This window comes from Calliopsis andreniformis, chromosome 6 (genome assembly GCF_051401765.1).
Source record: "Calliopsis andreniformis isolate RMS-2024a chromosome 6, iyCalAndr_principal, whole genome shotgun sequence".
NCBI lineage: Eukaryota > Metazoa > Arthropoda > Insecta > Hymenoptera > Andrenidae > Calliopsis > Calliopsis andreniformis.
This window is the reverse complement of record NC_135067.1, coordinates 19,788,158-19,811,555: the sequence shown is the minus strand read 5'-3', so window position 1 is coordinate 19,811,555 and position 23,398 is coordinate 19,788,158. Positions and strand designations below refer to the sequence as shown.

Here is a 23,398-nt window from a genome sequence, read left to right as displayed (position 1 = left end):
TTATTTTTATGTGATTCAATACTTAATGCAGTATGTACATTATTAGGTAATAGTCAAAATATACTTACGAATATATAAACAGCTATTAAAATTAAATAGCAATTAGTCAGCCTTCTTAATGTTTGTGCAAATTTGAAATATTAAAGCTCTGTCACTTAATGCCTTAATTTCTTTAAAATCATTAGAGTCTATCACTTAATCATTTATCTTAATCATTAGTTATAGAATCTTTTGAAAAATATCTCTGCTCAAATGTAAAAATAAGAAAAACTTTGTATAAGGAACTTCATTGCTGTCTGATCTAATTTGCAGTTTCTCCCAGGTAAAGTATTTTACTAGGTATAACATTTGCCACCCCACTAGTTTTCTTATGAACAGTATCAAATACATAATTTCCATATTTTACAGTATTGCTTAAAGACCCCAACCAAGAAGACATGATACTTTTTGGTTGTGGTTTCTTTTCTACATTATTTGTTGTACCTAAAACAAAATCAGCTTTATCATCAAAGAGCATATGATTAATGTGTACCTTTTGTAATGAACTATATAACTTACCCATTAAAAATTTCAAAATTGCTTTATTCACTAGATCAGATTTTTGCTGATGTGGAAAGTGTTGTGCTTCTTGAATCACTTTCACATTAAATTTTTCTACATATTCAGAGCTTTGCACAATATCCTCTATTGTTACAAGTGGATCCATATTTCCAATTATGAGTAGAGTTTTAACATGGATCTGTTCAGAAGAATCTGTATTTAGTCTTATGAAAGGAAGATTTCTATAATAGTTGATTGCACCTGTCCAATCCACTGCAAAAAATAATTTGTCTTTCATCAATATACTTTGTGCAGAAGTGTAAAAAAGATCCTAGTAAAAATTTTAAGTTTACTTACCTTTTCTACTAAATGCATATTTGTATGCCTCTACATAATCCTTCTTTCTATTTGCTTGATCTAATTGAAGGTGCTGAAATGCATCATTTATGATAGATAAATCTTCCTTAAGGGCATCAATTTCAGGAAGAAAAGGTAATCTACTAAAATGCATCCACCTGAATAATTATATTAATGAGAAAATATATATACATACATCATTAAGTGTTTGCTAGAGTAATTCACATACTTTAAATCAAATGCAGAATCTCCAGGTGTCCTATTCCAATAAAAATTAGGATGTGGACTAGAAATTGCAACAAATTTATAAATCATATCATCGTGTAAAGCAACCAGATACCATCCCAAGAGTCCTCCAAGATCATGACCAATTATACTGCACTGTTTTACTCCAAAAGTTAAAATAAATTGTCTCAACTCTTCAATTAAGATCTCAATTTTGTAAGAACGTGTAGTTGATGGCTTATCACTATCACCAAATCCCTTTAAATCTATTGCTACTACCCTAAAAAAATATCAAAATTATTGTTATAGTCTAATCATGTTAATAACTGCATTGAAATGCAAATAGCAATAAAGTGCACCTATAGTGTTCAGCAAGACATAGTATTTGCTCTCTCCAGGACAACCAGCAATCAGGAAATCCATGTAAAAGTAATACCAATGGTTTATCCCTATCTCCTGCTTCCACATAATGAAATTTTACACCCTATATAAATAATTATGATCATTAGCAATTTTTAGATTCAATTTTCTATACAACATAGATTCATATTTTCTGAACACCAAATTATGATTAAAAAATGCTTAATTACGTTGTTTCTATATTTTCTTTCGTTCATTAATTAGATCTAACCACGATTTAAGTAATACTTCGTTTACAAGGTAAAAAGTTCTATGCAATTCAGATCAATTGCATTTGGAATCGAAGAAAGAAATCGATAAAATTATTTAGAACAACCGTCAAAAAAATATTGCAATCACTGCAGCGATCGAAGTCAGACGTGCGCATCATGTCACTGTTTCGCAGAGTTATCGGAGGTCGACGATTTTTCTACAATTCTTTTGGACTTTTTTCGAAATTTAAATTAATGTCACGCGTGTCATCGAGTGAACGAAAACAGAGACAAATTTCGACTACCTTAATTTTTACATAAGAATGCGTTCCCAAGTGGTTGTCTACTAGACATGGGGGCGGTTTGTCTCGCTGTTGCATCATAAAGAACTTCTTTGGATCCCAAGCCCATTGCAGAAATCGTTTCACTATTAGACTTAGACCGTAGATGAAAGAGAGGAAATGTAAATTAATTATTTCCCACATCGGCACTTGAATGATCTTCTCATTTCTCATCATTATTCTTTTCACAAATAACTTTCGTATGCGTTCAAATGTTTTTTCGCGTTAAAATTAGTCGAATCGCAGTACACTATGTCAAACAGGTGATATGCAAATTCTGATACGTCGGTATGTAAACGTTTACGTTACATGCGTATACACATCTATTTGAAATGCACACATGATTCACGAGCAGGACGAAGAATGATCGAACCAATTTCGCGTCTAGACGAAAAGATACAGATCGATACTGTTCACGAGGTTAACCAAATATAGGCCGTATGCCGTAAATTATATGCTTTCGTTGAACGAAACAGTGTCACTAACTAAAGCTTTCGTCTGCATGCACACGATCGCAGAGGTTATCATAAGAAGCGGGGTAGTCTGTTATCGCATCTGCTCGACGCTAAAATTGACTGAAATAAATTTTGACGATGTGTCAATGATCAGGTACTATGTTCTGAGAGGCTTATTTCTCAAAAGCATTGCGACATCTACAGGAAGATTTTTTGGTTGAGAGAAAAAGAGGATTTCTACGAATGATGACACGCTTATAACGAAACGCCGCTTCGTACTTTGCGCTTATGTCATATATTACGCTTTGATAAATTAGAACGAAATGCATAATGTTGTCGAAGCAAGCAAATATTGTATAAAACAAAACATCGCCTGGAAATCATATGTGGAAGTTGTTCCCTAAATGATCGACGAATTTGTAGGTTTCTATTGATATCAAATGTTAGATTATTTTTAGTTTTGATTATCTGTATACGTGTATTATGTATTAGAAGATTATTATTGTAAAAAAATGAAAAGAAAGCAGTATATGTAGCGTGAATTTCTGTTTTCAATAAAAGTGATAAAAGAGACATAATATCGAATAAGTATATGAGTCCTTTTTACATTCAATATGTTCTAATCTTTTAATCAACTACAGTTTCTTCCTACATCTATCTTTCTATTTTTTTATATTTCCAGCTTTATCGACATTGTTAATAGATAACATAAGCGAGGATATGTGTTCTTTTCTGTCCCACATTTTTGGGGCTTTAAAAAGATCCATTATCATATTTGTGTCACGCTCAATGTTAGCGGCTGCGGAGGAAATAAGAGTACAGCGCTATGAGTGGTAAGAATTCAAATTATAATACCGACACAAAATTGAGAACAGAGTGTCCTGATAAATTAATAACAAATTGATAAAGCATCTACAGGAAGTCAAATACTTGATGAAGTTCACATAAAATCTAAAATGTCTATCGTTCTAATTATTAAAATTTTCTAATTAACTTGAGTTTCTTAATAAATTACTTTTCGAGATGAATTCATATGCTGTCTTTGTTCAATGAGTGATTTCCATGTGAATGAAATAGGAATGATAATTATAACCAGAGACGAAATGAAGAAGAGAACAGAGAGACATGCAGCAAAGAAAGGAGGGACGAATAATAGACGCATATCAATAATTGTAAAAACAAGACAGGAACCAGAGATCAAGGGACATAAATGAATGATTGAAGGTATGTCCACAAGAATAAGAGCAGAATCAGAAATCGAAAGAGATACATAAATGACTGAGAGAATCTCCCCAGCAATAATAAAGAAAACACTGACGATCTAGAGAATGAAGAAATTAGTACACACTGCTACATATCTATTCTTACATCTAATACAAGGTGCACAGCCATTAGCACGGACAGAGCCGCCCCAGGTCTCACCACGAGGAGGTTGCTGTGCTGGAGACCCACAGAGAAATAGATGGAGTCAAAGTTCCATCGATCTCCCTTTACAAAAATCTTAAACTAACAAGCCAAAGGCATAAATGGAAGTCAATTTCCATCCACACCTTCAGCTTGGTTCTTATAGTAGAGATGTGCCAAGTAATCATTGAGAAAAGATTGGGAATATTTAAAATCTACCGCGAAAGGCAACCATGAAATAGACAATCGGTGGTGCGAGTCCTTCCACCTTGAAGGCGGGTACTAGGAGAAGGCGACTGGCACCTCACAGCACAATCAGTTGCCTGATTGAACTGTGGGGTTTCCACCTGCAAGTGTGTCATACCACACACCATTCGGTGTCCACATCGTCTCTCGCTAGTACAAACCCCCAAGGGAAGAAGAACAAGCTCCATCGACCGCCGATTCCACAGTTGAACATTTGCTTCTACTAAGAGAAGCAGATGACCTCCTCACAGAAGGTGAGGAGGAAGTAGCCGAGCAAAGAGAGCTAAGAAATGACAACTTGGCAGTGTTACAAATATTTTACAATAAAATCTTAATAGTAGGGTCTTGAAAATATTCTAAGCGTTTGCTACTTATATACTAGAAGCGGTGAATCCCTCGGCGGATGCGACGTCTTCGCTCTTCAGTCTTCAAGTAGAAAGTCAGAAGGGAACCAGCGATGAATGAAGAGAGTATGAAGTATAAAATAGAGAGTGAAATGTATACAAAACTGGGGCAACCGCCCCCAACAACAGGAGCGAAACGAGAGATAAGGAAAAATGTATGAATAGATGGAGAAGCCTCCCCAGTAGCAAAAGGAAAACCACAGGTGTCCGAGAGAATGAAGCTCAAGATAAATCCTCGAAAATGTTAGAATTAAGGAATTGAAAAGGAGTTGAACGTTAGAAATAGCAACAAATGTTAGAGGATCTTCTACAGAATGATAGAGGATCGATAGAACGATCCACAGCCTTGGAAGAGAATGAAACATTCTTCAATCAGTAGAAATAGGAGCAAATATAATAAAATGATCGACAGAATCTCTCGCTGAACGTCACAGAAATGAAAAAGGATCGACAGAACAATCCATACCTCGAATCAAAACAGAACATAATTAAACAAAGGAGGAAACTGAGCGAGATTGACATATGATTGAATTCTTCTTTAAATACTTTCATTCGATGGTTACCTATATCCTGTAAGCGTAAAAATAAAAAATGTTAATAACATCCCTCGAGGGATTCATGTCTTCGTTAAATGAGTAATCTTCGCGCAAAGAATAAAGAGAAAACCACTGAAGGAAAAGTATGAAGAGGATTATATCAAAAATTGGGGGAGCCTCCCCAAGAATATCCTAACGTTGGCACAGCCATTGGCCCGGACAGAACCGGTCCGTTTCTTACCACGAGGAGGTTGCTGTGCTGGAGACCCATATAGAGATCATAGAAATGAGAAAGGATCGACAGAGCAATTCAAACCCAGAGTCAGGAGACAACATATTTAAACAGAAAACACAATTGATCGACGTTGGCATTGATGGAATTCTTCTTTTCATACTTTCATTCGATGTTCACCTAAACCCTGAAATGCTACAAATTAGAAATGCAAATATAATCCCTCGGGGGATACAATGCCTTCGTTCGATGAATGTTCTTCGAGTGATGATAGGTGTTATTAGTGATGAAATCAAGAGGAGGGAAATGATTGAAGGAGCCTTTCCAAGAAGAAGAGCAGAATCAGAGGTCAAAAGAAATACGTAAATCATCACGGGAGTCTTCCCAAGAATAATATAGAAACCATAGACGTTCAAGAGAACGAAAAAATTGATGTAGACCCCTACCTAACGACCCTTATATCTAATACAAGATGCACAGCCATTAGCACGGACAGAGCCGCCCCAGGTCTCACCACGAGGAGGTTGCTGTGCTGGAGACCCATAGGGAAATAGATGGAAACAAAGTTCCATCGATCTCCCTTTACAAAAATCTTAAACTAACAAGCCAAAGGCATAAATGGAAGTCAAGTTCCATCCACACCTTCAGCTTGGTTCTTATAGTAGAAAAGTGCCAAGTAATCATTGAGAAGGGATTGGGAATATTTAGAGTCTACCGCGTAAGACAACCATGAAATGGACAATCGGTGGTGCGAGTCCTTCCACCTTGAAGACGGGTACTAGGAGAAGGCGACTGGCACCTCACAGCACAATCAGTTGCCTGATTGAACTGTGGGGTTTCCACCTGCAAGTGTGTCATACCACACACCATTCGGTGTCCACATCGTCTCTCGCTAGTACAAACCCCCAAGGGAAGAAGAACAAGCTCCATCGACTGCCAATTCCACAGCTGCTAGTTGCTCCTACTAAGAGAAGCAGAGATCACCTCCTCACAGAAGGTGAGGAGCAAATGATCGAGCAAAGAAAACAAAAAAGTGACTACTCGGCAGTGTTACAAGGATTTTACAATACAATCTTAAAAGTAGGGCCTTAAAAATATTTTCAGCGATTCAGACTTATATACTAAAAGTGGTGAATCCCTCGGTGGATGCGACGTCTTCTTTCGTACGAAGAATAAAGAGTAAAGACAGAACTTTACGAACCAAAGGTGCTGAATCCCTCGGCGGATGAGATGTCTTCCGTAGTCTTAAGGATACGATCTTAAGTTAAAATCTTATAGTCTATAGTGTGAACTAGTAAACCAAAGACATGGATGGAAATCAAGTTCCATCCATATCTTTAGCTTGGACCTTAAAGTAGAGAGGTGCCAAGTAATCATTGAGAAAAGATTGGGAATAGTTACAGTCTACCGCGAAAGGCAACCATGAAATAGACAATCGGTGGTGCGAGTCCTTCCACCTTGAAGGCGGGTACTAGGAGAAGGCGACTGGCACCTCACAGCACAATCAGTTGCCTGATTGAACTGTGGGGTTTCCACCTGCAAGTGTGTCATACCACACACCATTCGGTGTCCACATCGTCTCTCGTTAGTACAAACCCCCAAGGGAAGAAGAACAAGCTCCATCGACCGCCGATTCCACAGTTGGACATTTGCTTCTACTAAGAGAAGCAGATGACCTCCTCACAGAAGGTGAGGAGGTAGTAACCGAGCAAAGATAGCTAAGAAGTGACAACTTGGCAGTATTACAATGACTTTACAATGGAAACTTACAAGTAGGGTCTTAAAAATGTTCTAAGTGATTGCGACTTATACACTAGAAGCGGTGAATCCCTCGGTGGATGCGACGTCTTCATTCATACGAACAATAAAGAGTAAAGACAGAACTTTACGAACCAAAGGTGCTGAATCCATCGGCGGGTGCGATGTCTTCATTCTTCAATCTTCAATCTTCAATCTTCAATCTTCAATCTTCAATCTTCAGGTTGAAAATAAAGAGAGAAGCATGTATCAATAACTGGGGGAGCCTCCCCAAGAATACCCCAACGTTGGCACAGCCATTGGCCCGGACAGAACCGGCCCGGGTCTCACCACGAGGAGGTTGCTGTGCTGGAGACCCATATAGAAATCACAGAAACAAGAAAGGATTCGCAGAACAATCTGTACTCTGAATCAATACAGAACATATTTAGACAGAAGACAAGATAGATTAACGTCGATTGAATTCTTCTTCGATGTTCACCTAAATCCTGAAATGTTAAAAATTAAAAATACAAATGAAATCCCTCGGGGGTACGATGTCTTCGTTCGATGAATGATCTTCATGTGAATGAAATAGGAATGATAGTAATAAGTAGAGAATAGAGTGACATGCAGCAAAGAGAGAAGAGACGAATAATAGAAGCATATCACTGATCGCAGAAACACGAGAGGAGCCACCCCTACCTAGCTACCCTTATATCTAATACAAGATGCACAGCCATTAGCACGGACAGAGCCGCCCCAGGTCTCACCACGAGGAGGTTGCTGTGCTGGAGACCCACAGGGAAATAGATGGAAACAAAGTTCCATCGATCTCCCTTTACAAAATTCTTAAATTAACAAGCCAAAGACATGCATGGAAGCCAAGTTCCATGCATGCCTTTAACTTCGGCCTTAGAGTAGGAAATTGTCGAGTTATCATTAGGAAGGGGTTGGTTAAGTTAGACTCTACCGCTAATGCAACCGTGAAATAGACGAGCGGCAGTGTGAGCTCTACCGCCTTGAAGGCCGGTAGGTCGGAGAGGCGCACGGCACTACATGATTCAGTCAATTGTCCATTGCTCCCTGCTGCCACATAGGAGCTACCGAAGTAGACCTAATTCCGACAGGCTGGTAAAGAGAATGTGCAAAAGGCGGAAACGTGTAGTTTCCACAGTCGAGTGTGTCTTTCCACACACCCTACTGTGTCCGTCGCGTCACTCCTAGTACAGACCCCCAAGAGGAGAACACACTCCACCGACCGACGATTCCACGGTTGGTCACATGCTTCTACCAAAAGAAGCAGAGGTGACTTCCTCACCAAAGATGAGGAACAAATTTCAAGAAAAGAAGTTAAGAAATGACAACTCGACAATTGTACAGTAATTTTACGCTAGAGAGGCAAAGACATGGATGGAAGCCAAGTTCCATCCACGCCTTTGCCTTGGATCTTAAAGTAGAGAAGTGCCAAGTAATCATAGAGTGGAGATTGAGAATATTTAGAGTCTACCGCGTAAGGCAACCATGAAATAGACAATCGGTGGTGCGAGTCCTTCCACCTTGAAGGCGGGTACTAGAAGAAGGCGACTGGCACCTCACAGCCCAATCAGTTGCCTGATTGAACTGTGGGGTTTCCACCTGCAAGTGTGTCATACCACACACCATTCGGTGTCCACATCGTCTCTCGCTAGTACAAACCCCCAAGGGAAGAAGAGCAAGCTCCATCGACCGCCGATTCCACAGTTGGACATTTGCTTCTACTAAGAGAAGCAGATGACCTCCTCACAGAAGGTGAGGAGGAAGTAGCCGAGCAAAGAGAGCTAAGAAATGACAACTTGGCAGTGTTACAAATATTTTACAATAGAATCTTACAAGTAGTGTCTTAAAAATATTCTAAGCGATTGCGACTTATATACTAGAAGCGGCGAATCCCTCGGCGGATGCGACGTCTTCGCTCTTCAGTCTTCAAGTAAAAAGTGAAGAGAGAACCAGCATGAAGAGTATTATATCAATAATTGGGGGAGCCTCCCCAAGAATACCCCAACGATGGCACAGCCATTGGCCCGGACAGAACCGGCCCGGGTCTCACCACGAGGAGGTTGCTGTGCTGGAGACCCATATGGAGATCATAGAAATGATCTACAGAACAATCCGTACTCCGAATCAATAGAGAACATATTTAAGCAGCATACAGAATTGAACGATGTTGGCATTTGTTTGAAATCTTCTTTTAATACTTTTATTCGATGTTCACCTAAATTCTGAAATGTTAAAAATTAGAAATGGAACTGAAATTCCTCAGGGGATACGATGTCTTCGTTCGATAAACATTGTACATGTGAATGAAATAGGAATGATAATTATAACCAGTGACGAAATCAAGAAGAGAATAGAGAATCGTGTAGCAGAGAAGAAAGGGAGGAATTAACAGAAGCATGTCAATGGTTGGATGGAACCGAAGGTCTATCGATCACTCTTTACAAATATTTTACAATCTTAATTTATAACTATTGGACCAGCCATGTGAATATAAAACAAGTGTAAGAGTTCGAAATATTAATCGGATTTATCTTCTTTTGATTTAGTAATGAAGATAATAATTGAATGTTAAATTATGAACGTTGATAAAGAGAGCAAATAATCAGTAGAGGTTAGAATATAGCAGAGTATGTAAAAGAATTAAAAAAAAAAAAAAAAAAAAGAGAGAGAGGAAGCAGAAGAGAGTGGGCAGAGGACAAAATAGGGGTAACAGAAGACATAAATTGAAAATTTGAGCAAAAACTCACCGGTCATCCATGATGACCACTGGTCAGTGGGGTCCAGGGTGGTCCGAGGTCCAGGGTGGTCCGAGGTCCAGGAGTCCCCCCAGGATCCCCAGGGAGGTCCGCACCCGCCGGAGGACCCGCGGCGAGTGAGACACTCGTGCTCCTGCAGCGGTATTTATACTGTCTTAGGAAGATGAGGAACCAATCAGAGAAGTTCTTCGGTTGATTAGAATTTAGAGACCGATCTAACGAACAATTTTATCGAAACATTAATATTTTCCATGAAATAATCATTTTAGCAACATTTTCTGGTGCACATATTGTTAATAACAATCACACACAGTGTGTACCTGTGTAAATTAGTGATATTTGTAATTATTAGTTAATGAACGTGGAATTTATTAACTTTTTTACATTATTCTTCGTTCGATTAATCTTGAAATTCCTGCAAATTTTTGATACTTCTTTAACTAACAATTATAAAGTTAATAACTTGTACTAGTAGCAACGTGCAAGTGTTATTAATAATGTGTATAGCAGAAATTGTTACAATCTTTATTTAATGGGAAATATTCATTTTTCGGAAATATTCTTCATTTGATTAATCTCGCAATTCAGTAATTGGTTCCCATTTTTCTCTGGAGTTTTTATCGGGCGTGAATCGTCCTCGTGATCTTTTGCGGAAACTTCGTGAGCTATCCTGAACTACCCTGGGCTACCCTAGAACACTGACCAGTGGATAGTTTGACCATTAGTCAAATGTCTTCGGTTTATTAATTCAACTTTTGGAAATTGCGAAGGAAGATCGATGGGACTTTGATTCCATCTATCTTCCGTGGATCTCGTGAGACGTGTACTATTTATTTTAAAAATTTTTAATCATTTTTCTTTACCACTTTTAATAAGTGTAAGTTATTTGTATTTATCAATAGAATTTATTTCGTATATAAAAAATGAAGTATCTCATTTAAGATCTTTATAATGTATCTTTTGTAAATAGTATTTTCACTTATTACTTGAAGTTTTGGGGATGAATATGTAGGATACTTTAGTGGGACACCTTGTATATTGGATGGTATGGTAGGAATATTTTCTCGTTTACCAACGTTAGTGACAGAAACATGTGTTTTTTATATCCTTCGCTCAAAAATCGCAGATGGCGCTAGAGTACCAGAGATTTTTCGATTAGTCGGTATTGCAGAACGTGAGACGCGAAAGTTCATTAAATGTTCGTTCGATACTGTATATTTGTCCGTAAGGTAACTCAACTGTTGGTAATGAAGATTCCTATAAACTGCATAATATATATAAATGATGTATTAATGATCTAGTATATACTCATATCTTTTTTATTAATTGTTTAAGTAAAAAATATTCTATATATAATTTGTAACGTAAAAGAAATGTTTGACTTAAAAAAAGCTTGGCAGCGGTGGGATTCGAACCCACGCCCCCGAAGAGACTGGTGCCTTAAACCAGCGCCTTAGACCGCTCGGCCACGCTACCAGATGCTGAAGGAACGTGTATAGATGTTTATGACGGATAACTGAATAAAAATTGTAACTTTATTTGTCACATGTATAGATATCATAAAGATCCTGACACTCTTGTCTAAACTCGCTTAAGTACTTCTATCACTTTACTCAAAACTTTACCTCTCACGCAATCCTAATCCATATTTCAGTAACAATACGAATAAGCGACTTGCACTTGTTCTTACAGAGTTCTACCATCTACTGTGTTGAAAATGTAATTTTTGTCATTTTCTCTTCAAGGAATTTTACTCCATAAGAGCTGTGAATATCGTTGATCCAAGTTGCATAGTGATTGCGAAGCAGATGTGAATTTCAGACTTACGCGAATACTTCACGTGATCGGCGCTGTTACAGTATCTTCTTTGGCATTTGTCGCGTATACAGCAGCACGAGATTAGGATCTCGCTGTGAGACAAATTCGTAGTTTGTTGGCCACATGTCGTGGGCGTAGGTAGCCGTGGATCAAACAAAGGCAGTCACCGGGCGGGGCTTTCGATCCGCGTAGTCGGCGCATGCGTGCCACGCCATTCTCGACCCCGCGCTCCGTAGTAGCAGCATGTGGCGCGTAGAAGCGAGAGGAAACGAATGAATCCCTATTTTTTTCGCGCTTCGTGCGACGGCCATTTTGTATCCCGTCGACTTAATATTCGCCTCTCATTTTCTCTCTTCGCATCTGTAACTTTATATCGGCGCGATGAAGTTCAATTGTCGCGCTGGTGGTCCTTTGTTCTCGCGGGCCACGGCCCATAATCGAGTCAGTTAGCGCCCTTACGCAGCGAATACTAACGATTCCAGAGCGGATTAGTCATCGATCGGTAACAATTACCGATCCCCGTCCTCGTCGATGACAGGTGGTTCACGGAAATCGAAAGTTAATCCAATTGGATATTTACGCTACTCGCAATACTTGTTTTGACAAAGAGTAAAGAGTTGTGAGGTTTCGTCACGTGCAGTTGCTATGCATTTGCGTCAGACGGAATATCTCTTGAATGGAACTTCTCTTGTTGTTGATATGTAGACAAGGGGGTAGGAAATAGAAATTCTTGAATGCGTGAAACCGAGATTTCTCTTAATATTTGTGTTGTATGGCCTTCTCAAACTGGTTATAACGTGATACTTTGGGAAAGTGATCCAGGGATGACTTCAGATTCAACATAGACACTCCAAGGAATATTGTCTTATTGTCATTCTTTTTAATCCTTATGTACCGTGCAAATAATTACCATACAAAATAACAGTGTAGAAGGATTAAAATTAGAACTACTAGAAAGGGTAAAAACATTATACTTCTTCTCCCTTAATGTTGAATAAAATCAATTTTAGCACCTTAACAAAAGTAGACATACATTAGTCTCAGTAATTCTACTGTTAATATCCAAAAAGGTTTCCAAATCCAAGGAGGCTTAACCAAGAACCAAATCCTTCCCAAGGCAGTCCACCCAAAGGTCCCAAGTTACATCCCATCGAACGAACGACGCACGATGTCAGTGCAACGTTTTAATTACGTATTCGTCGGTATTTATAGGAACGATAAGGGAGTTGATTAATCGAAACCGGGACCATAATGGAGAATCGGCGTGTGTCTGTTCGCGCCAGCGAGCGAGCGGTCTGAATAAGGCGTAGGAGCATCCTCGCGGTGAATTAATCATTTCAACAGCTGCTGTCGCATTAGCGAGAGCGGATAAGACAAATGAACGTCGTGGAGCTTGTTAAGACGTAATCCGAGAGATGTGTCTGCGTCGCCTCCCGCTTCCACCATCGCCTCCGTCATCCTCTGCCGTCACCGTCACATCCGTCTCGTCTCATCCGGGATTAGACGCCTCTGTATCGGGTCGCCATTTTGCTCGGTGATCCTCCTTTGTTTACAGGCCAACCGCAGACGTTCCACTATCTCTGCCTTCGTTTTTGCCCCCAGCTTCCACGGCGAGACTGGCAGCTCGTCGCATTGGGCTCATCGGAAGTCTATCGCGGCTGGAAGTCTTCACGACCCCGCGCGCAAGCAGCCCGCCGTGCACCAGGAAGCGGGAAGATACGATCTTCGAACGCGTCCAGGTTGAACGTTGTCAAACGTGACGTTCTTTCGTCGGGTACCCACCGAGCCTGAAGGGTCTCCGATGACAGATAGTGTCAATGCGGCCGCTATTGAACGATGTTAACGCAAATCGTGCGGACACGAGGCGATCGTCATCTCGCCACCTTTTGTCATGGAAAAGGTCTGGCCTTGTTATATACCAGCATCGACGAGCAACCCTCGCGAGGATATTTTTATTCGCTGATCCTTGGGAATATTTATCGAACTCGGGATCCCCTCTGACGCTTCTTAGCCTACTCTTTCCCTTAATACCTCCGCGTTTTAGATGCTCAGAGGAATGATTTCTTCAGCGACTTTTCTGCCGTACCTTCCCCGAAAGCATTTGCTAATTCCCGAGTATCAACAGCGAGCTTCAGGTTGTTCTTTTTCAAGGGAAGCTTCTCGTGGAGTAACTTTAATCATCGCGCGGGCGCATTAGCGGGAAAACTTGTTCAGCCCTCTCTGTGTACACGTCCCGACTTTTCAAACACAAGTACGTAGACCGAAGGAGTTCTTCGATTCTACTTCGCCTTTGTCGGGACGAGTAATGCGCCTCTCCATTTTGTCATCCCCTAGCGGGGTTTCAATGTTGTAACCATGGAGACGTCGCGTTTCCGCAAGGGGAACGTATAAAGGGTGTCGGGCGTACGTAGGCAAGTATGGTGAGGCTGCCATTGTTAAAATTCGTGGCGTACTACGTGTCCAATTTGATGATAATGAAAATACGATACGGTTGTGAGTGTGATGTCAGTGGCGTTCTTCTGAATTATTTTTCTCAAGTTTTTGACTACGTGTGACTTTTTTCATCTTTTTTCTCTTATAGGCGGCTCAAATTAATTTCGAGTTATGACGTTTAGTTTGTCGAGCTGAGTGTCTTAGAAAGATTGACGAGGAATCTGGTAATTTGCAAGTTCGAGGGTGGGAAAGGGTGTAGCGGAAAGCAGAATGATTGACGAGAAAATTCGCACTCGAGCTCGTCAATCTTCCGTCGTTTCCCGGCGCGTCCTCGGCGTTAAATGGCCAATAAGTTTCATAGGAGCCATTAAGGAGTCCTTGATTCGTAATGAGACTCTCAAGGAGAGTCTTACGATTATCCTCCATTAGGACAATAGGGAATAACTGTGAGCCAGTCCATCGGACGTTCTGTTTGAAACGCGTTGCAATCTTGTTCCGAAAATTCAATCGATTTCTACTGCTTGAATTCTGTGATAAAATCGCTGATATAATTAAAAGATTCCTTCTCCATGAATGCTTGGCGTTTATAACTTTTTTTACATATTCACTTCCTTTGGTATTCAAAGTTGCAAACTCAAGGATGTAAGTACATGTGAGTAAGAGATGAAGGAGGGGAAAAATAATCGACACTTTCCAGGCGAAGAAACCATTTGTTAGTTCTGGGCCATGTCACGAACGCAATTAGTGAGTGATTCGTCGAGCACTGCGAAGTCCTCCAGCAGTAATAGCGAAGGGCTCTCCAACTGCTCGAGTACTCTTCCGGTAGCGACTGCATTTTGATTTGCGCTCCGATGTGCTTCCTTAAAGTGCAAGTTCACTTTAATGCAAACCAACGAACGCCACGTCAACGGTCATTCTTTCATCTATTCACCAGTCCCTTCTTTTTCATGGAGGAAACTGCGAAGCACGCAAAACACAGCGAGAGTAAAAAATATTCAAGCGACGATGTTCTCTTCAATAGCATGGATTAATGTAAATTATTTCTATATTGATGCTGTATTAGAAACAGTATTATTAGTTCAAAAAGAATTTACATTTTCCTGTCACTGAGTAGGCATAAGATTTTTCTAAGCATCTAAAAAAAAGTTGCATCTTCTATTTCACCATTATTCAAGTAAGATCCTTGCCCAAATATGAAAAATCAAAGTTATATAAGTAGATTCCCAAAAAAGGGTTCACACAAAAATATTCAGGCACAGAAACGTTCCTTAATGTTCAGCGTGAAGTGTTTGTGATCAGACGCGCCTATCCGACGGAAACCGCGCCGTCAAGCCAGCTCACACTTTTCTCTTCTGCAGTTCAAGTTTCCATTTTTCCACAGACAATTGCAAACTGCAATATTCAATAGCAGTCGTCTCGAGATACAAATCCTCCTCTTCGAATTTCAGAATTTTCCAAGACTCCCAGGTTTTCGGTTGCCTCGTAAGTAGCCGATACATGTCTGGTGGTAGATAAAAACGATCCAGAATATCGAAAACCGTCGTTTCACCATTCTCATCTCGTGTTCTCAATCTCGTTGGGAAAGAGAAGTGTTTTTCGAGTAAAGATCCGATCGCGTTTTGCCGTGGCTGTTTACACGCGCGGGAAAAGCGGTGACGATGGTTAAAAGGTTTCGACGTGTAACCAGACTCCCATTAAAGCAACACCTTTTGTAGCCAGAAATGGTATTGTGGCGACATTATTGTATGCGGCACGGAGGGCATTATAATTCATTGTGTCCTTATAGCGCTTGGACCGTTCCTCGGCGCCTAGCATAACACCTGGTAGGTGTAACGTTGCCGCCATTTTCTATTATAAGGATAATTTGATACATATCGCGAGCAGGGGCCCACAAAGACCCCAGTCGGGATTCCTTGAGCCTTGGGCGGTGAACTCGTGGTCGATACTTTTTAGGGTAAACGGTAGTTACGGGAATAATCTTGATCGAAACTTAGAATCGAAGAGTATTGTAAAACCTTGGTACTTATAAATGAATTTTATATTAAATATCACTAGGGTAAAAAGGAAACTGCAGATTTTAGCGTGGAAGCACTATTGGCTACCTCGATACTTGTGCATCTTTAGCCCCTGTTTGCTATAACCACCCTTGCTCAACTCCAACACAAAAAACGCATATTTTGGTGTACTTCTATTCTTTCTTCGAGTTTTAGGAAGCAAAAATGATGGTTATCGCACCCTTTAGGTGATACACGTTTCTTGGATGCGTATCGTAGCTACGTCAGTCCTGTATCTACCCGGATTTTGGTCACGTAGAAACCCCGTAACAAAGTTACCCTAGAAGCTCCTTCTACGGGCGAACCATCGTATAACGTGTCTCGATTCCAAGAGCCCTGTATACTCGAGAGCCCATAGAACCAAACTCAATATGGCGGAGTCAATTGGACGTTCTGTACTTTGGGACTCTCTCTCTCTCTCCGTTCCACGCCTTTTCTCTTCCTCCCCCACGGTTTCTGCCCCCGACCATCCGGGCCTCCGCTTTCTCTGCCTTTCTTTCTCTCTGTCGGTTACGAGCATAATGGAGGCACAATCGACTTTGAAACACAATCGATAGTTACGGAGACCACCACGAGAAAAATTCATGGCTCATCTACTCATCGACTTTGAATGGCACACGCGGGACCACCCCTATGCTTGCGGCAATTCCCTCCACGCTTCCGCTGTACCAGCGTTTACGTCATGTAGGGGACCAGGGGGCTGCCACCATTTTGCTTTTGATACACAAGTACTGTGGCTCTAATATGGAAGACAAATTTTCTATACTAAATTTTATTTTAATATAGCCTTCTACCAATTATTACTTACCTACAGCAAGCTCCATTTGTAGCACCTGGATATTCATCACTAAATTCATAGATCAATCCCACGACCAATTTTGTAATCGCACACTCTAAAAAAATCGTCTGATCACTCCATGAAGAGGCACAATTTCCACAGTTCTTCTGCGCGAATACCAAATGTCAGTCTTTCCGAGTTAAAAACGCCGATCGCCGGATGGCATCGCCATGGCGACGAGCGTAGACGTTATAGAGAGCGGCGCTCATTTGTTTGTCATTTCCTCGCGGCGACTCGTGGAAACAAAGGACGAGGCACAAAGCACGAAACAAAAAGCAATCCGGTAGTCAGGGAACGAGGAGGTCGGGGGCGGCGGGGTTGATGGGGGGACATCGTTGTTGTTGCCTCCGCGGAGGACAGAGGGATGAGGCGATGAAGCAGCGAGCGACGGCTTGCGCGGCGACTAAAGGGGGTGGGAGTGAGAAAGAGCGAAATACCGGGAATTACCTGTTCGGAAGAGAGCATTTCGTCGTCATTTTTATTTCATTTCCGCGGAAAACTCGGCGACAGCGACGGAACATCCTCCGCCGGCGGATCCTTTCCACGGCGAACCGATCATTACGATGTCGCTGCTCCCCGGGAGATTGAGGAAATGTCATGGAACGTGCATTTTTCTGATCTTATAAGACTTTGATAGACTTTTTGGTCGAATAACTGCGTGGTGGTATTGGCACAGACGTGGTACAGCATAAATTTAGCGTCTTAGCAGCAGTTTGCGATATAGGGGTTGCAGGCTGAGCGATCTTATGAAAAATATGGGAAATATTCAGTGTCGCTATGAATATTAGTAGAATTTTTCTGAAAAAAGGAAAACTTCAATGATCTAGACACAGAATAAAATTTATCTTCTGACACAAGTCTAGAACTAGACTTTCTGAAACACTAATTTTTTAGAAATCTTTTTATCACCCTCTTCAGGAAATTAGTTTTCAATTTGTGACAGTGGGGGGTGTGATATAACTTGTCAAGTAATATCTGAGATAGCTAAGAGGATTTTTCCAGCAATTTTTTTCACGCAAAGAGTAGGGCAGATTTGCTTCGAGATTTCTCTGCAGCAGACAGAAGCACGTTTCGCGACGGTGATTTCGTAATATCGCGAGCAATTTAACGGTAACGATCGCAGGCTGTATTATAACACGGTGATCTGCATCGGGCGGGCCGACAATGGCGATAATATCTGTCGCTAAGAACGAAGGTGTATTCTCGAAAGAAGAACGTCAATAATGACCTCGGCTGTCCGTCGTCTCGTTAGCAACGATGACTTCCACTTTTGGACCGAGTGGCGAACACCTCTGCTGCGTCTCCGTCTCACGGTAGCCGAGGGTCGATTACATCGTACAGTGGATATAAATAAACCCACGTAGAAATTAGTTTATGGAGCGTTTCCTCCTCGCGCGACTCGGATTAGCCGTCCGTTTCTTTACGTCGCGTCAGTGGCAGCTGAGTTTTTAAGCGGATGTTTCTCTAACGATTTCAAGTTTAATTATGCTTCGTGTTTCGTTCTCGCGCGCGACCGAGATTCGATTTTAATACGACCATTAAGTAATTATTTTTTGCTGAACTTTTGCTTCGCAATCGCTGCTGTTTGAGTGAGATGGATGTTCCCTTTTTTAGCGATGGAAATTAACTTGGATAAAAGATTGTTTATTTACAACCAACGAGGAAGTTATCGAATGGTTACCTCGTTTCGTTCTATATTTAATTGAATGAGTTAACTTTTCTCTCGTCGATTTCTGGTTGTTGCGCTTCCAGAATTTTTCTAAGGATCTTTTGAAGACTATTGATCAACTTGAACATTGTTTGCAGATGCTTCTTATTTCGTGACAGAAGAATATTCTTAAGGAATTGTGCAAACTTCTTTTGATTCAGACAGAAGAAAGGAGAAAAGCAACTGATGAAATTGAAAATTCACTCTTGATAATTTGGTAGTCCTAATTTTATCTAAATTCATTCTCTGTGAGTATTTGAAATGGCGCGAAGTTTAAATTTTGCGATAATTACGAAGATTTGCAGGGAGAAGTTCCATGTACCGTTTACCAATGCTTTCCAGCCGCGATACTAAGTAATTAACAAGCATATTATCCCGGGTATACGAGGCGTAGCAACCCCTATAATACTCCTCCGCACCCTCTCCGTTTGGATAGGCGAACGGGAGACCCATTGACTTCGTTCATTGATTTTACGTCAATCTGCAGAGAGCACCCTTGTGGGGTCTCCGTGATGCATTTACCATACGCGATAAGAGCGGGCATGGGAGGGGTGAGGGACCGTTCGACACACCCCGTGAAAGGGAAATAGAATAGAAATGACCCCCCACGGGAGCCGCATTAGGGACACATGGCCAAGCGACAAAGCCCGATTTTCTGACAACCCTCCAGGATCTTAGGCATGTATACGGTTACATAACGTTACGTGCTTGTCACCCTCCTGGATCGTAGGGGTTGGAACGAGGGTTGGAATATACACGCGTACCCACCCCTCGAGGGTAGGAGCGCCATTTTGTACGCGCAGGATGAACGCTAGACGGACATTTTTCTATTCAGGATTTCGACCCTCCTAGCCACTGGTGTGGATTTTATCCGAGTCAAGATCTCTCGAAATATTTCGCCTTCCGTTCCACCGTCTTCGCTCCGCGTGCGCATTGTTCAAGTCGAAGGGATTTTCAAGTGTCTTTTCATTTATTCGAGGCTTGTTCCACTCGAAAAAACCGTGCCATTTTTGACTGGTAGAAATACTTGCCAAACGCCTGGCTTCTAACTACCAACAGAAGGCAAGTCTTTCTGGAATTGTCGAGGATCGCTCGGGGGATCCACTTTCACGATTCGACGTGCTGAAACGACAGGATTGATCGTGGCAAATGGACTCGACGAGGCGTACCATGTAAACCGGAAGATTTGTCGATCCATATCGAGGCTCTATGGACACCTGTTGTGTCACCCAAGGATAGTTTTAGTTTCGCGTTATCGCGACCGGTTGAGTGAGTTTTCGTGTAAACTCGACGTATCGGGCCCAAGTGGGAGGGAGTGGGGCTAGTGGAGACAAAGGTTAATTTGGTACGAGCTGTAATCCGTCTCATCCGTCGGATGGAGCACCAGAACCCCAGGACGGATGACAGGAGCCCGGATTAGTGCCTTGTTCCGTCAAGGATTATATCGAGCGCGAAAAAAAGATTAATCGATATTTCCATTCTCGCAGGGTGCCGCGGACTTTTAATGAAGTCACTGCGCACGGTTCCACTTGCGTAAAACGTGGGGAAAATTGCGACGATGTTTACTAACAGGGATCAGAAGAAATCCACCCTTTTAGAGGGCGATGATGTAGGACGAAAAACTGAAGATTTTTGTGGTCCATGATTTTGGAGCTATCAAAAATTGGTTCACGAATTCTCAGGTAATAATTCCACAATTTAACTATTATGTGCTACATGTATTCATTCTCCTCATCGCCAAGAAAAAACTCTATTAGATCTAGGGGAAATTAATTAGACAGAAATTGAATTTTCAACGCAAGGGGTTGAACGAACAACCCTTCAAATATGTAAAAATTCTAGACTTCAGCGGGGGCCAATTAACTAGGAAAAAAATAGATTTTTTAGGGACGCTATCGCGCGCAGGATGCGAGGGCCACTTGAAGTATGAAATTTGGAAAATGGCCGTCTTCCGCCGGACTTCAATTAACGAGGTAGAGTTGCCAGCGGCGCGGCTCCGCCGCCTCCTCGATTTGCCTCGCCACGGGGGTGGAAACGTGCCCTGGATCGCGATGTTACCATTGTTCGTCACGGTAACATTACGATACGCGTGGTAACCATTGCTGGGGCTGGGAAGTCGAGCAGCCCTGGCGTGTTCGTCTCTCGTCGTTAATATAATGGCGAAAATGGTGAAACGGTCCGACATCACGTAGAGGTAATTCGGCACGCGTACACTCGTCTATCAAATTGATTTCCACACTCTGCGTCCTTACAGGCACGTTTATTTCGTCACGTTTGCTGGACGCTGGGTAAAGCAGCATTGCCTGATAAATAACGAGATGGGAGGAAAATTCATGAGAAATTTCTTCCCTGTCTCTCTCGCTATTTGCAAAAAAAATGTATTCGATAAGACAAGGGTTGAAATTCCAAGCAAATTTTTAAGCCCTGTTTATAATAGCTCGCGTTATTCGAAGGGTGGCAAGAAACTTTCTTAACGATGAAGTTGAGATAGAGGAAGGTCGGAGGAAAGTTTTCGAAACTCGTTTTTAAGTGTCCGCTAAGTTGTGCTCGGGAAAGTTATTTTAGATGGGACCCGACGATTTGAGGTAAATTTGTGTCTATTTACACAGGTCATCTTGAGATCCAGAGTCACGGAGCAGATCATAGATAACGCGCGCCGTCCTCCACGGATACTCTGACTTGTGTAAATGATTAAGAGAATAAGAGACGGTAGCTGGGAGGACTTTGGACAGGACGTGACCAGACACTTTTCGAATGGCCGAAAACGAAGATGAAGAAGCAGGAGCCCACAACCGTTGCACTCTGCTTCACGGAGCCTTCCTAATTGACCCCCGTTAGGAGTCAATTGGGAGCCAAATTATAGGTCCTGAGAAAAAATAACGATTATCGGTCAAATAAGAGAAAGACTGTAAACAAACACTAATGATTTCTGGTAAGTGGGGGATATTAGAATGCAAAATTTATTCACCACTAATTCCGAAAATAAAATAACTCCGATTGCGAAATACTCAATTCCATTCAATCTCCCTATAATCACACAGTCTGTATCATCCAATTAAAAGGTAGCAAAAACTTAAAAAAAGTTCTAATTAGATCATTAAAGAAAGGTTGTCTACAGCCACTGAAACCGTGTTAATAAATTGCGCGCCTCAATAGCCCCTAAAAACCGCAACCCTACGCTGTACGAAGATAAGGGCACTGGCATTTAGAGGAAGATCGAAATCTTATCGGGCGATCATAGACACGGCGGGACTCTGGCCGCTTAATTTATCGAGCGTGACGACGGGTAGAACGATAATAGTGGGTACGGGATTTGTAGACGGCGACGATGACGATGATAATAATAACGGGCGGTAGTCGCGATAATAAAGCCCTGGGAGGGTACTCCTCGCGAGTATTCGAACCCAGGCGTGTGGTATTCGAAAAGGGTCTACTTAGCATTCGGTGTCACGTAGAGCCCACGGTTTAATACATCAAAAACTCCGGAATCCGTCGTCTCCTTCTCGGCCCTCCGTACTCGTCGCGACACCCCCGGGGGGTTTCACCGTATTCATTTGTTCCAGGACTTGCAACCCTCTCGAGGACGGTGCGTGCCTTTTGTTTTGGCCGACACGAATTCTGATTGGATCGTTCGCCAGGCTCTGCCGGCCATGGCAGCCTTTTCCCGGGCTAGGGTTATCGGGCCAATAGCCTCCTCGAGGGCGTTCCTGGGCGGGGATTCAAACGCGTCCTACATCTGTCGCTGTTGTCATCATTATTATTATTATCATCGTGGCTCCGTTGGATATGTACCTTTATGAGTTTCCGGCCGTACCCGCAACGCTGGTAACGTCGCTTTCCTTTCATACTTGGGCCTTCACCTCTCAGATGGCGCCACGGGTGCCCTTTCGTTTTGCGATTGTTAAGTGGAGGATCTATTGCGATAATTATCGTTTATGAATTACTGGCGAAGTGTCACTTTGTGTGGGAGGTCTGAGTTTACGTTTTAAGTTTAATTGGCTCGAAATTGTTTCTGGGAGCGATTACTCGTGAAAGAGGTTTGCATTACTTTGTAGATTTAGTCAGTTGAGGTTTATATGATACGTAGGATAATAGCGAGGTTATAGTTTTGAAATCTTTTGTATTATTCAGAGTATGACTTTAGTTATATCACTCTGTGCAATTATGTAAATTTATAAATAATACCTTTTTTTGCTGCTTGCACAGTTGAGGAAAAAAATATTCCATAACACGTATGCTTTTAGTGTGATAAGTAATTATATAATAATTTAGACTCAATAGTAGCTGAATATTTTTTCAACTTCTGTATCTTTCAAATACTACTTTCGATATTTCAACTCATATAGAATTTTACATAGAAATCCTCAACCTTCTAAAAACTTTGGATCCAACTTTGGATCTTTTCTTTGGACCATATTATTAATTTAATCTCTTAACTTTTTCACATTACGTAAGAATCATATGTAGTATATAATTTAAAATACCTCAATTATAGAAATCAATATTTCCAATCAGCATAACCCAACAATTTCCATAATCTATAACCTCAGTATCTCTCAGCTCATCTCTACATTACATAATCAATCACACGAGTTCTCATGTCAGCCTCCCCCAGTTTTCATGAACCCATAAAAAATCTGCGCACTTCGCCATCTATGTGCACC

General features: G+C 41.4%; 1 protein-coding gene and 1 non-coding gene across 2 annotated transcripts; both read right to left on the bottom strand.

Moving 5' to 3' along the window:
* Positions 1-84: 84 nt before the first annotated feature.
* On the bottom strand, positions 85-2,671 carry LOC143180602 (epoxide hydrolase 4). The gene is made up of 6 exons (XM_076380457.1): positions 2,039-2,671; positions 1,482-1,606; positions 1,127-1,402; positions 898-1,055; positions 559-813; positions 85-483 (listed from the first exon to the last, which is right to left on the bottom strand). The coding sequence occupies exons 1-6, from the start codon at positions 2,249-2,251 to the stop codon at positions 302-304; spliced, it is 1,209 nt and encodes a 402-aa protein (XP_076236572.1). The 5' UTR covers positions 2,252-2,671; the 3' UTR covers positions 85-301.
* Positions 2,672-11,277: 8,606 nt separating this feature from the next.
* On the bottom strand, positions 11,278-11,359 carry Trnal-aag (transfer RNA leucine (anticodon AAG)). Its single transcript has one exon. It is a non-coding gene; the product is annotated as a tRNA-Leu (tRNA).
* Between the last annotated feature and the right edge of the window lie 12,039 nt (positions 11,360-23,398).